A 12598-nucleotide genomic window follows, 5' to 3' on the forward strand; every position below is an offset into this window, starting at 1 on the left:
ATTCGGCTCGTCGCTTGTAGCCTTGTGATCTCTAGATTGGAGCTGCCTATTGTGCGCCCTCCAGAGGCTGCAACAAGCTGTCCTTTGAGGAGGGCCGGTGAGTACAGGCCGTTCTGCTTTTTGCCGGGATGGACGGATGCCCCGATCCACTAAGAAGGAAGAACAAACTACCTTCATACGGTAAGGTCAATTGGTTTGTTATATTATGCTAGCAGGAGTTAGCAAATGTTGATACATTATCAGTGAAGTGAGTGCCCTCGCTCCCCTCTCCTGGCCCGCATCATTGTTTTCTTACCTCATGTTGTTTGTCGCTAATGAAGCAAGCTGACTACTGTCACCATTTGTTAAGATCGATTGGTTTGTTATTATGCTAGCAGGAGTTAGCAAATGTTGATACGGTATCAGTGAAGTGAGTTCCCTTGCTCCCCTCTCCTTGCCCGTATCATTGTTTTCTTACTTCATGGTGTTTCTCACTAATGAAGCAAGCTAACTACCGTCACTATTTGATAAGATCGATTGGTTTGTTGTTGTGCTAGCAGGAGTTAGCAAATGTTGATACGGTATCAGTGAAGTGAGTGCCCTCACTCCCCTCATGCCACATGACCACATGCCGGTTGTTGAGCCGACAATCGCTTCCCTCATAGTTTCCCCCGACGAGGCCCTGAGGCCAGATGCCAGGTGCCCTCACCCGCAATGTCCGAGCTCTTTGATCCCCTCACAGACCATAACCTCCAACTGTGTGGATCTGGAATACCATGAAGGCCCAGCCCTCGCTTCGACACGTGGGCAATTTCCTCCATCATCTTTCCCTTTTCCAAGGGGGCAGGTTGCTGCCCTACACGCAGTTCCCTTGCCTCTTGGGCCGCCTTGACTGTTATTCTCTTGGGCTTGCTGTCACTACGCCCACTGCAGAGATGGATAAACAGCTTCTACGTGGACGCCAAGTGGCACAGACATGGGAGGCTCAGGGTGTTACAGCAGGGCCTGCGTGCCCTATTGCCATGGAGGGACGAGTCATAATTGACGAGAGGTGTGCCCATGGGCTCTGTCCCATTTCGTTGCGAACTCTTCACGATGGATGCCTGCCTCTCCGGATGGGGCGCGTTGTGGCAGAGCAGGACAGTACAGGGGCAATGGTCTGCTCAGGACTGCACGGAGCATGTCAATGTGCTAGAGCTATGGGCGTTGCACCTATCTGAGGGGCAAGCATGCGCTTGTCTGGTCGGAAAACAATGCGGCGGTTTTTCACATCAACCAAAACCACAAGGGGGCACGAGGTCCACACAGTTACTGCAGGTGTCCCAGGCTCTTCTAACAGACCAGCCTACGAGCGGCGTATTTACCGGGAGATTGGAATCAGGTCGCAGACTTCCTTTACCGTCGCAGGCCTCCACCAGTAGAGTGGCGACTTCATCCAGAGATAATGCACAACACCTCTTTGCCTCGGAGGAGTCAGCCCACTGCCCACTCTGGTTTTCCTTAATGGAGACGACCAGCCCTCTGGGTCAGGATGCTCTGGCCCATGAATGGCCGGACAGCCTTCTCTATGCCTTCCCATCGCTTCCCCTGATCTTATAAATGCTTCTCAGGGTGCTTCTTCATTCCTTGTGACTCTGTTGGTATGAGTCATCCAGTGTTAAGCACTGCCTCTGGTGGTCAGTAAGGATGAAATAGAACGAAAGTTACGAATGTAACTACGGTTCTTTGAATCCTGGTTGATCGCCAGAGATCCAGCTCACTCAGAATCTTGTGAACCACAAGAAGATTCTGTAGGAAGCGATCTCGTGGATGACACCAGAACTTATACCCAAGCCGGGGGTCATCCGAGGTCACATGTGACTTTATTGATATTAATACTCGATCTGCGCATGCGCAAGACAGAAGATATTCAGTGTTAAGCACTGCCTCTGGCGGTCATCCAGGATTCATAGAACCCTTGTTACAATCATAACTTTCGTTATATGCCAACATCTAATCTAAACCCAAAGAGTGAATAGTTTTATTATTTATATTTCATTTTTAGTGAAAATACAGTTTAGCCTATCGAAGCCGGGGAATGACTGTAACTGCACTATAGCTTTCTATCTGCAGTATATACACTTAATTGACAAACTCACCCAGATCAAAAGCAAATTTGTTTGTGTTAAATAGATAAAAGAAGACAGTCAAAAAGGTGTCACCGCCCACTATAACCCATATTGGAAAAGCCTGAAGACAAGACACTGTATGTGGATTTCTGACATTGCTCAAAGTGACTTCTATTTTAAAAATTGAAGCAACCTTCTTCACACACTCATCTTTTTCCTCAAAGTGTCTCTCTCACATATGAACATATAAAATATTTCTCACACATTTATTTGAAGTACACAAATGCACCAGTAATGTGCCGTCAGTGATCTTAAATATTCATTCACAAAGAATTGACTCCGTTCATATGAAAGCAGACCCTATTTTTATTTGTTAAAGGGGCTTGATAAATGTACATACATTTTTTTGATAATTATTTTCTATTCACTGATATGGCAATGCCTCAAAAATTAATGTAAGAACAATTTGTTGTATGTGTGAGATGTAAAATGGTGAATATTTGTATGTTTTTTGTTCCTTTTAGACGTATCCTTTCAGTTAGCATGCCACACTATTATCTTAACATAAGATTGTAGGGACTACTACTGACAAAGTTTTGACCATGATTTAGCAGTAAAGTAACTGAAATGGCTTTATAAACTGACCTGAAACATTTGTTTAACCTTCCTGCGCGGCAGATTGACATTCAGCTTGTGGAGAAGTTGGTAGATCTCTTCGATGTTCAGGAGACCATCTCCATTCTTATCCGCCTCCTCAAACGTCTGCTTCAGCCACGTCACACGCACACATTAAGGAAAACGAGGTGTGTATCGTGCGTACACTAAATCTGTCTGCAAAATTTCAATTATTTCAACCTGATATAATATCATTTTTAGGGATGGTGCTTACCTTTGAGAAACTGAGTGTGCACAAACACCCCAGACTCTTAAATGTAAATAAATTAAATACTAATTAAATAAATAATTACTAATTAAAAATGAAAACTTGGTTTAAAGGATATTGGTCGTGTGTACGCTGCCGTTTGGCCAGCGAGTCCTCATCACTGATCCCGGCCATCAGGTAGCGGAGGCCGGTTATCCAGGTTCTGGCTTCTTCTGCATTTGATGTCACCAGGTCCAAGGACTCCATGTGGTTTCCGTGGTACACCGTGAAACAGCAGGCCGGGTCGAAGCTGCCATCAGCATGCCGATGGAAGATGTCTGACTGCACACCCTCTGTCACTTTGTACAGTGAATCAATGGTGACTGAGGAAGTGGGGTGGAAAAGAAAAGACCAGCTTGATTATGAGAAAAAAAGGCTCATTAATGCGTTAATGATTATGTCTAGTCTGGAGGTGGCAGTAGTTCAGTCCCTGCATGGACCAAGTACGGAGTGAGGACTGGTAATTGGAGAGGTGCCTGCTGAGGTAGCCTTGAGCAAGGCACTGAACTCCCAACTGTTCGGGGCACCATCCTGTGGGGAAGCCCCCTCGCTTTGACACATTTCCATACATAATGCATGTGTATAGGGACCTGTTCGTGCATGTGGGAATTTGGACCTGTGTATGTGCATACACCATATGTAACAACAGTTAAACATGTCAATTCCACTTTTAGGATTAATAAAGTATGCCTTCTTCTTCTTGAATTACATCTTAAATGATAAGGCAGAGATAAAATTATTTTGTTGTTGCTTTCTTTAAAGACTAAAACTAACGATGAATTTATCCTACCCATAAGTACTCACTGACCTTCATCGAGAGCCACAGACAGGATAGGAAAGTACTGAAAGGCACACTAAAACATTGTTAGTTTCGGTCTTTTTCTACGATTTACTAAGATTAGGAAAAATCATCCTTAATGAAGGAAGGTGAATGACACGAACCAGGTTACTTAAAAGAACTGGTCTTCTCATCACTAGATGGAGCAGGCAGAATAATTGATTAATTTAAACTGTAATATCGTCAAAAAATGACATAGCTTTTTGAAAAATACCATGACCAAAGTGAAATGCCTTCTTCTCTTTCCCTGCTTTTCTGTGTTGAAGAAACAACAAAAACAACACAGAAAAAGCAGTTCCTCTCAGCTTCAGAGTGTATTGAAGTCAAACGAGATTGGGGTATAAACTCATCTATTTTGGATTCAGTGTCATTGTTAGGAAAGAGAAACAGCACTAAACTAAATATCCTCATCTACATATTTACAGATACTCTAAACATCTGTCTCTATACATCACTTGTTTTCTCCTCACGGTATGTAACATCATTAAAGTTGTCTCAATCAATTCAATTAATTAATTAACGACCCTCATCAATGCACTAATGTGTTTTCCTCAGAACAATGAACCCAGTGTTTTGGGTTTTATTAATTAAGTAGAATAATCAATGATATGATGGTTCTATTCAATTAATTACTTTCTTAGCCACTCCAAAATACTTTGTTATAATCCACTCCAAAATTGTGCATGTCCCCATTACACTATAATGCCGTTACATCTCATCTCTAAAATTCTGTTATGACTGAAAGGAACAATATGGCATCATCGTGGCTGGTCATTTTAAATACTGTACATGTTATGTATAATAAAGGAATTTTAATGTTGCCCAAACCCTGCAGTATATTTTCCCACTGTACAATGTGTCATCGCAGTGAGGGTATTTTTTATGTCAATATTGGACGTCCAATTTTGGTCCACTGAAGGGGTTGTTTTGTTACATTATTTTCGGCGTTTACCAAACATCCAATGTTGACGTCCGCAGGACCTCTGTGTAAGAGCTATTTATCGTCCAAATATGGTATTTTTTGACGTCTTTTTAACGTCAAATTTAGACTAATTTTAGACTACTTTTATAATAATGATATGGCGCCTTTCTAGGGTCACAGCCCATACTCAAAGCACTCTTACAGGGTTCCAGGATCTATTCACTCACACACAGCCATACCAGTGGTAGTAAACTACGACAGTGGTGAGGTGTCTTGCCCAAGATACAACTGGGGATCGGACAGCCGACCCGCCGACCCGCCAAACATTGACCAACAGCTGAGCCACAGTCTGATTGTCGGACTGTCAGGTTTAAAAAAAATACCGTACTTGATCCTTTGACCAACACTCTGGAGCTATAGCAACAGGTCGTTTGCTGCTAGCAGAGGCGCTAAGCTTAGCTTGTTGCTCCTGACTTGCATTTTCTGGCTCTGTAGTATTTGACTGTTGGAAAGTTCTGTCATAATATGGTGAAGAGGCTACCATGAAATCATTTTCCACAAATTGCATTTCCAATTAAAAAAAAAAACAGAAATACAAAATACATATATGCATGAACAAATAACTTGATTATTCGAAATAAACCAGTTAGAATAGGGCAATGGTCAAATGTTGAATGTCCAAGTAGTGGACCAAGTTTGGACATCAAATAGATTTTTAGAATTGGTTATGGACTGACGGAACCAATATAGACATGAGCTGCACGTCTATCCAACATCCACTGTTTAGTGGTTTGGATTGTTTTTGAGGGAGACTTGCATTTTATATATTTTGAGACCATATGACAGAATAAGCACAGATCACCACAAAACCCAGCAGTGTTTCTATTCCATTGTCTTCAAATATGACATCATTATTTTTTAACCCACACCAACAGACACTGAAGCACACACACTGCACACACTCAATGAAAAAACTAGGCAGCTGCTGTTTGTTTTTATTAATCATGTCGATGGAGAGGATGTAAGAGGCTTATCTAATGTTGACAGCCACCCTCCCACACACACACTGTCATTTATACATGTAAGGACAGGTCCACAGACAGATGTATGCTTCAGTAGGTTTCAAGCTAAAACCAGTAAAGTAAAAAGGTGACAGTGATGCTTTGAGAGGGCCACGACTTGTGATGATAATCCCCTCAGAGCCATAGAAGTGTGGCTGATTTTGGTGTGTGTATGCACTCTGCAAAGCACTTTGTAACATGACACCTGGTGCAAAAATAAAAGCATTATCATTATGTAATTTTAAAGAATAATTCAACTTTAAAAAAAAAAAAATGGGCGGGCAGACAATCAGTTGTACAAAGCACACGACTTTGACTCCAGAGACCACAAGTCTATAGTTAGGTTTACGCAGCAAGAGCACTTTGGTTAAGGTTAGGAAAAGATAACGTTGAAATGTTAATCAACACACTGTGTCTCATGCTTCAAATCATTGCAGGTTTATTCTCCATTAAAACCAAGACTTTGATCTTTCCCCAATCTTAACCCAGTTGTGCCAGCACTAAATATACTATGAAAATGATGTAGTTGTTGCTAGCAGATATTTTTTTGCAAGATCATTTTGATATAAAACATTTTGGAATAATATGTCTTTGAGGATTATACTGATAGGTTTAGTATTATGTTATTTTGAGAAAAAAATAATAATTTGTACGGCATTATGTTTCCTTGAAGCCCGTTTTTCAAATGAGTTGTAACCATAATTTCTAGGTGATAAGGTTGTCATTGCACAGTTGTGAGCACGCAACTACAGAAAGGAGAATAGGTCATAGATGGATAAAGCAGTGATCTGTTAAGTGTGATGGATGCTGACTGAACATGTTCTTTGCCCCTTTTCAGCAAAGTAGCCACATTCATCTCAGCAATTAAAGGAATACTCCAGCGATTTAGAATAGTTTTTCCATAAAGCTGTTGGCCAAATCAGGATTTTAAGTTCCTCGTTCAGGTCTTGCTCTAACATTGTTGGAATCTGCTATTCCCATTATGCATTTCCATAACTCACTAGACCAATGTGTGTGTGTGTGTGTGTGTGTGTGTGTGTGTGTGTGTGTGTGTGTGTGTGTGTGTGTATGTGTGTGTGTGTGTGTGTGTGTGTGTGTGTGTGTGTGTGTGTGTGTGTGTGTGTGTGTGTGTGTGTGTGTGTGTGTGTGTGTGTGCTCATGCATACTCACTCTTGGCCTTCTCACTCTTGCGTGAGGGCTTCCAGCGAATGCAGGAGCGATGATCATCCAGGTAGAAGAGTCTCACCAGCCCTTTGGATCCTGCCTTCAGCTTTACCATCTGTGTCCCTGACTGCATCGCACCCATGCATCTCTCCACTGCAGAAGAAAACACACAAACACTGGGGTCAGTGGAGCACTATATTAAGACACAATGGGAACAGGTGTCTGGCTTTACTTATCAAGGTAAAGTGTCACAGTATCGCTCAATCAGCGCAGCAGCCACAGCTGATGTTGGTCAGAGTCCAAACTGCGACAGCGATGCTACTGTGTGGACGCACAGGGCTGCTTTTCTGTTTCCCACTGACCTGCTGCTGAAGGCAACAGAGAGAAGGAAGAAAGAGAGAGATCTCAGAGAGAACTGATGTGTGTGTCTCTCTGTTCACCAGGTCTAAGTCTATGTTTCAAGAAGAAACATAAACATTGTGCTGAGGCAGGTGGAAGCTATGACTTGGGAAAACAGTTTTCATCTTGCAGTGAGGATTTAAAATATTGCTTCAGCCCCAAAAACATTTTAAAAACATACAAAACATACTTCTGAAAATAGTTTTGTTATTTTGCGCTTAGGTTTTGGGTTATCTGTCCCTTTCTCTTTACAACAGAGGTGAAGGCAATTAGGTTTATATTAAAAAATGACGGGTTTTTTTGTAAATTGGATGAATTCTCCCTCTAAACAGGCTGACTTGATGGGTATGGCATCTGACTGCAAACAGATGCTTCACATTTTCACGATGAGAGCAGGCTGATGACAGCTCACCTCCTGTTCAGGCAATGGATTGATGTGCTATAGTATACAGTATATAATATAAAAGTAATATATATAATATAGTCTGAAGAGAAAACTCAATTCAACAGTCATCTACAAGGTTCAATTAAAGACACTTGAAATGAAGGAAAATAATGGTGGAGTGTTCTGAAGAGAAGAACAGAGGGCTTGAAATGAAGGTGAGAAGTGACTTTGTGTTTGATTGCTTGACTGCCTGGCACTGGCCAGCGTGGAGAACAGATAAAAGACAAAACTTCAAACTTTTTACTTTTTGTGACAGCTGGTGGCAGGGATACAGACAGGGATGACAGCAGAGAGACAGCAGGATTTCCATCCTCATTAGTGGATTGTGCGTACGCATGTGTGTGTGCGCGTGCGCGTGTGTGTGTGTGTGTGTTTGTGTGTCTGCGTGTGTGTCTGTGTGTGTGTGTGCGTCTGCGTGTGTGTGTGTGTGTGTGTGTGTGATCATGTGTGTGTGATCAAGTGTGCGTATGAGTGCATGTGTTCGGCTTTTCATATGTGTTTGTGATATATCACGTGTTTGCATGCATGCATGCACTAAATGTCTAAAATAAGTTTACAAATATGGTGCGGAATTTGTCTTTACAGTGAATAAAGAGCTTAAAAACAACAATGCCAACAGATCATGTGAAGACATGTTTATATTTAATTAACAGACTCCACTCTTTGCCTCTTTTTAAACATAGGTTTGAACAGAAATACTAGATGAAGAGCAAACTGCCTTACAGCGTCATACGAAATATTAGGGACATTACTCACTTACATGACACACACAATTCATTTCAAAAGGATGAGATTAAGAGTGATAAAAGCCACTGTTATCCATCTTTTATCAAATAAAAATGTCTCGAAGGAGAAAATGCACTACAACATTTTTGACATTGCTGACATTGCTACCAAGAGCTCAGAGGCTTTCTTAAGGACACCTTCATTGGTTGGATGTCTGTCAAGGATAGACTCTCCTTCTATGAAGCAATATCCAAGAGGAATGCACACACCCTTAAAATCTTTGCTAGTGCTGAATAATATTAATAATAATCAATACTGAAAAAAAATACCTGTCGACAGCTTGTTTGTTCCCATTTCTTGTTTTTATTCTATTTAGACATGACTAATAATGCCAAAGATGGCCTGTAGTATTTCATAAACCATTTACATAAATGACAGATGAGGCAATGCACTGTTAAGTCCAGTTCAGACCAAAGATTCCAAACGCGACAAGATGAAACTTGCAACATGTTGCAGCGTGCAGATCTGCAAGGTTCTGAAACCTGCCAGTTCACACCAGTGAGACGAGGCAAGACGGTATCCTCTCCACAGCAACGCCTGGACTTCTGTTCTAACCTCTGACTTTTCAGGCTTTTTTTTCGTGGCTAGATAATATATGTAGCATTATAAAATATAAATGAGGACAGAAGTAGTGAGATACTCACTATATTTGCATGTCTAGTAGTGATGAAATGCCGAAAATAACGTTTTATTTCCCTGATTCTCTGCTTTGTTCTTGATTATGGCGCTCCCTCTCCTTCTTCATTGCATTGCTCTCTCGACCTTCTCTCTCTCAGGGTACGTCCACACGATCGAAAACAACCTTCTTTTTCTCCGTCGTTCTTAAAAGGTTTTTGGTCCAGAAGGCCTCGGCTCACTTTCAAATCTTCCCACTCTGGGACCCAGTTTCAAAAGATACCGTTTTCAGGCTCCGACAATAACGGCTGCATGTGGGTGGTCGGCCAAAACGATACTAAAGTTGTGTGGTTACAGGAAAATGTGTCTTCATGTGGAGGGGCCCTCAGTCTCTTTCTCTCTTTCTCTCTTCTGTCTTTCGACGCATGTTGAGCCTCCGTTCATAACTGCCATTTCAACTAGCTGACAGTTTGCACGTCGGTTTGAGTCCAGACGAGACGGGTCAGTTCACACTGCTGCAACTTTCACCTGCAATGTTCTAAAACAATTTTGTCTCATTGTGAATCTTTGGTCTGAACTGGGCTTTACATAATACAAGGCACACCACTGCATAGAAGTTTTAAATTAGCTGTCCACAACTTAATGTTTGCAATCCCAAACTGACAAAAACGCAGGTAAGTACTACAAAGAATTACACACTTCTCTGAACTTTAATCCCTCAATGTGATGGGAATCTTCTACAACACACAGTTTAAAACAACAAGAAAACTGCAAAAGGAACAGCACTAACATGCACCAAAGTTGTTGCTGTAGATGTTTTAAATGTTTAATTATGTTTTTTATGACTGTTATGTTTTATTTGTTTCCATTTTATTGCTATATGTTTCTGTTTTGTCTTGAATTATGTTACATATGCTGCTGCATGTCTTTGCCAGAAAAAAATTTTTTTTTTCAATATCAATGAGTGTATTTCCTGGTTAAATACAGGTTACATAAAATAGCAGTTTGTCTATAAAAAAACACTTGTCAACTACAAGCCTTGAGACCTAACATTAACTGGTACCATATTGTATCATGACTCTAATCTCTCTTCCTAAACCCATTAGAATAGAAATAGAAAGAAAAAGCAGATAATTTGCAATAAAGATCACATACACACAATCAGTTCCCCGTGATCATTTGAACAAATCAAAACACTTTGTACTGTATTTGAACCATAAAAAATAATACAGTATATCAATTGAATTACATGTTTTTTAAAAATTCTTGGTTAAGATCTTGGGAGTATATGTACAGTACAAAAGTTTGGACTTGAATGGGAAAGTGTGTCCAATCTTTTGACTGATACTGTATAATACAAGTAAATGTACTGTATAAATGCCTATAATCGCATTTTCTGCAAAGAAAATCAGAACCATGTAGACAAGCAAAAAAAATCTGAGCCTATGATGACTCAAAGGGTTTAAATCATAGACTGTTAATAAAGATGGACGACGCGGCTCCACTTCCTCACACTTTACAAAAGTGAAGCCAAAATATCACGGATTTTTATGCCGCCATGTTGTAATTTTGCTACCAGAGTCGGTAGGGATCGGTCTGTAGAGTCACGCCATATGTGACGCCCATACACCTGCCCGACCAGTCATGAGTTGATCGTGGTTGTCCCGCAGTTTTTATTGCATTAAATAACTGATTAAAATCCAAACATACAAGAAAAACATGATGTGAAACGATCAGTTCTGCATACTATTTAGATCAATCCTAACATGATAAAAACTATGTTTATTGACAGGTATCATCTTTGCGCAAAATGTATCTAAAATGTGCTTTTTGGGGGGTTTGGCCCATGTCCCATCCGCTTACATGGAGGGAGCAGGACTTATGACCTCTACTGCATCCAGCCACCAAGATCCTTTTTTGCTTCACTTTTAGGGAGCTGTCAAGCCATCCATCGTTATTTACAGTCTATGGTTTAAAACTACAGCCTGAAACAGACTATTAGCCCCTTAGAAATATGAAAAATACAAAATGTTCTAAAGTCATAGGTCCTTTGTAATCTTCTTTCCATAAAGGTGTCACAGTAGCCCAAATAAATATAGCCTACACAACAAAATACACAAATTATTCAAATGCATTATCTGAGATGACATGGGTGATTATCTTCAAAAACAGTCATATAGTCAAACCTCTCATGGATCCTAAACACATACTGAAGCATGCTTAACAGAACACAAGCTGAGTAGAGTATTTGTTAACAGGCTCTATGTCCTGAGGATAGACTTAGCCATGACACGAATTCTGTTCACGATATTATACTCAATGACTTCTTTGAGTCATAGACGCTCACTCCCGGGACATTATTAAACACACACCATCGTAAGCTTACGTCCCTTGAGCCCTGGGTGTTATCTCCAATGGTGCATGACGAATGCATCATGAATGCATTAATGGTCACACAACTGGCCATGTTGATAACACAATGGAGCAAGTGGGAAGAGAAACAAGCAGCCATGTATATTAAACAGTCAACTTGGGATCTCCCCTCGAAACAGTTTGACTATTGGCTTACAGAGACAAAACTCCACCTGGGCATACTGAGAAAGATCAGCTCATGTTTAAGGTCAAGGGTTTTTAGAGGGTCCAGGTAACTGCTAATTCCTGTCATTTCCATGCAATTCGCTGAGAATAGGAAAAGGTTTATTCTAGTGACGGATAAACTTTGGTAAGATTAGGTTTTAGTCTTAAAAAATAGATAAAGCTACTATGAGCAAATACAACTTGCAGATGATAGTGGATCAAGAAAACGAATCCTAATTACATACAAATACATTCTTTTTTTATAACTTCTGTATATCATAAACAAAAAAGCACTTTTTCCCAGCATAATAATATTCACCAGGACATAGGACAGAATAGGAATTTAGCATCTTCATTACATTCTGTGGGAGTCTGGTAAAAAAGTAAATGGTAATATTCTACATGACATTATATATTCTATAGACTTTTGTTCTTAGTCATTTATCATACAAATGATTTGATCATTTATAGGAATAAATACGAACCCCTATCCGCATATAATACATGAGCAAGTACCGTATAGTGTTGTGACAACTCTTCAGAGCTGCAGAAAATAATGGGACACTGAAGAGATTCGCTCGGTGGAAAGAATTACTCGGAAACAAGAAAATAGGCTGTTTTGCATTATTTATCTCACATAGCCACTTCTGAAATCCACAGCTTCATTAACGAAGGAATCAATGGAGGTCACTGTCAAATGTGGGTTTTCTGTAGCATTGATCAAATCCGCAGTCTCTAGTCCAGTGAACAGGCAATTTCTTCTGGGATCTCACACCAGAAAC

General features: G+C 40.5%; 1 protein-coding gene across 1 annotated transcript in view; it reads right to left on the reverse strand.

Moving 5' to 3' along the window:
- The window catches only part of plch1 (phospholipase C, eta 1), a gene marked incomplete at its 3' end in the record, with an annotated part of 77981 nt that overhangs the window by 45581 nt on the left and 19802 nt on the right, over positions 1-12598 (reverse strand). The window contains exons 3-5 of the mRNA XM_083913483.1: positions 7001-7147; positions 3073-3332; positions 2733-2849 (exon numbers count right to left, since the gene is read on the reverse strand). Of these exons, the coding sequence (XP_083769609.1) occupies positions 2733-2849; positions 3073-3332; positions 7001-7147 (524 nt within the window). The remainder of the gene's footprint in view (positions 1-2732; positions 2850-3072; positions 3333-7000; positions 7148-12598) is intronic.

Source organism: Echiichthys vipera (assembly GCF_963691815.1).
Source record: "Echiichthys vipera genome assembly, chromosome: 5".
Lineage (NCBI taxonomy): Eukaryota > Metazoa > Chordata > Actinopteri > Perciformes > Trachinidae > Echiichthys > Echiichthys vipera.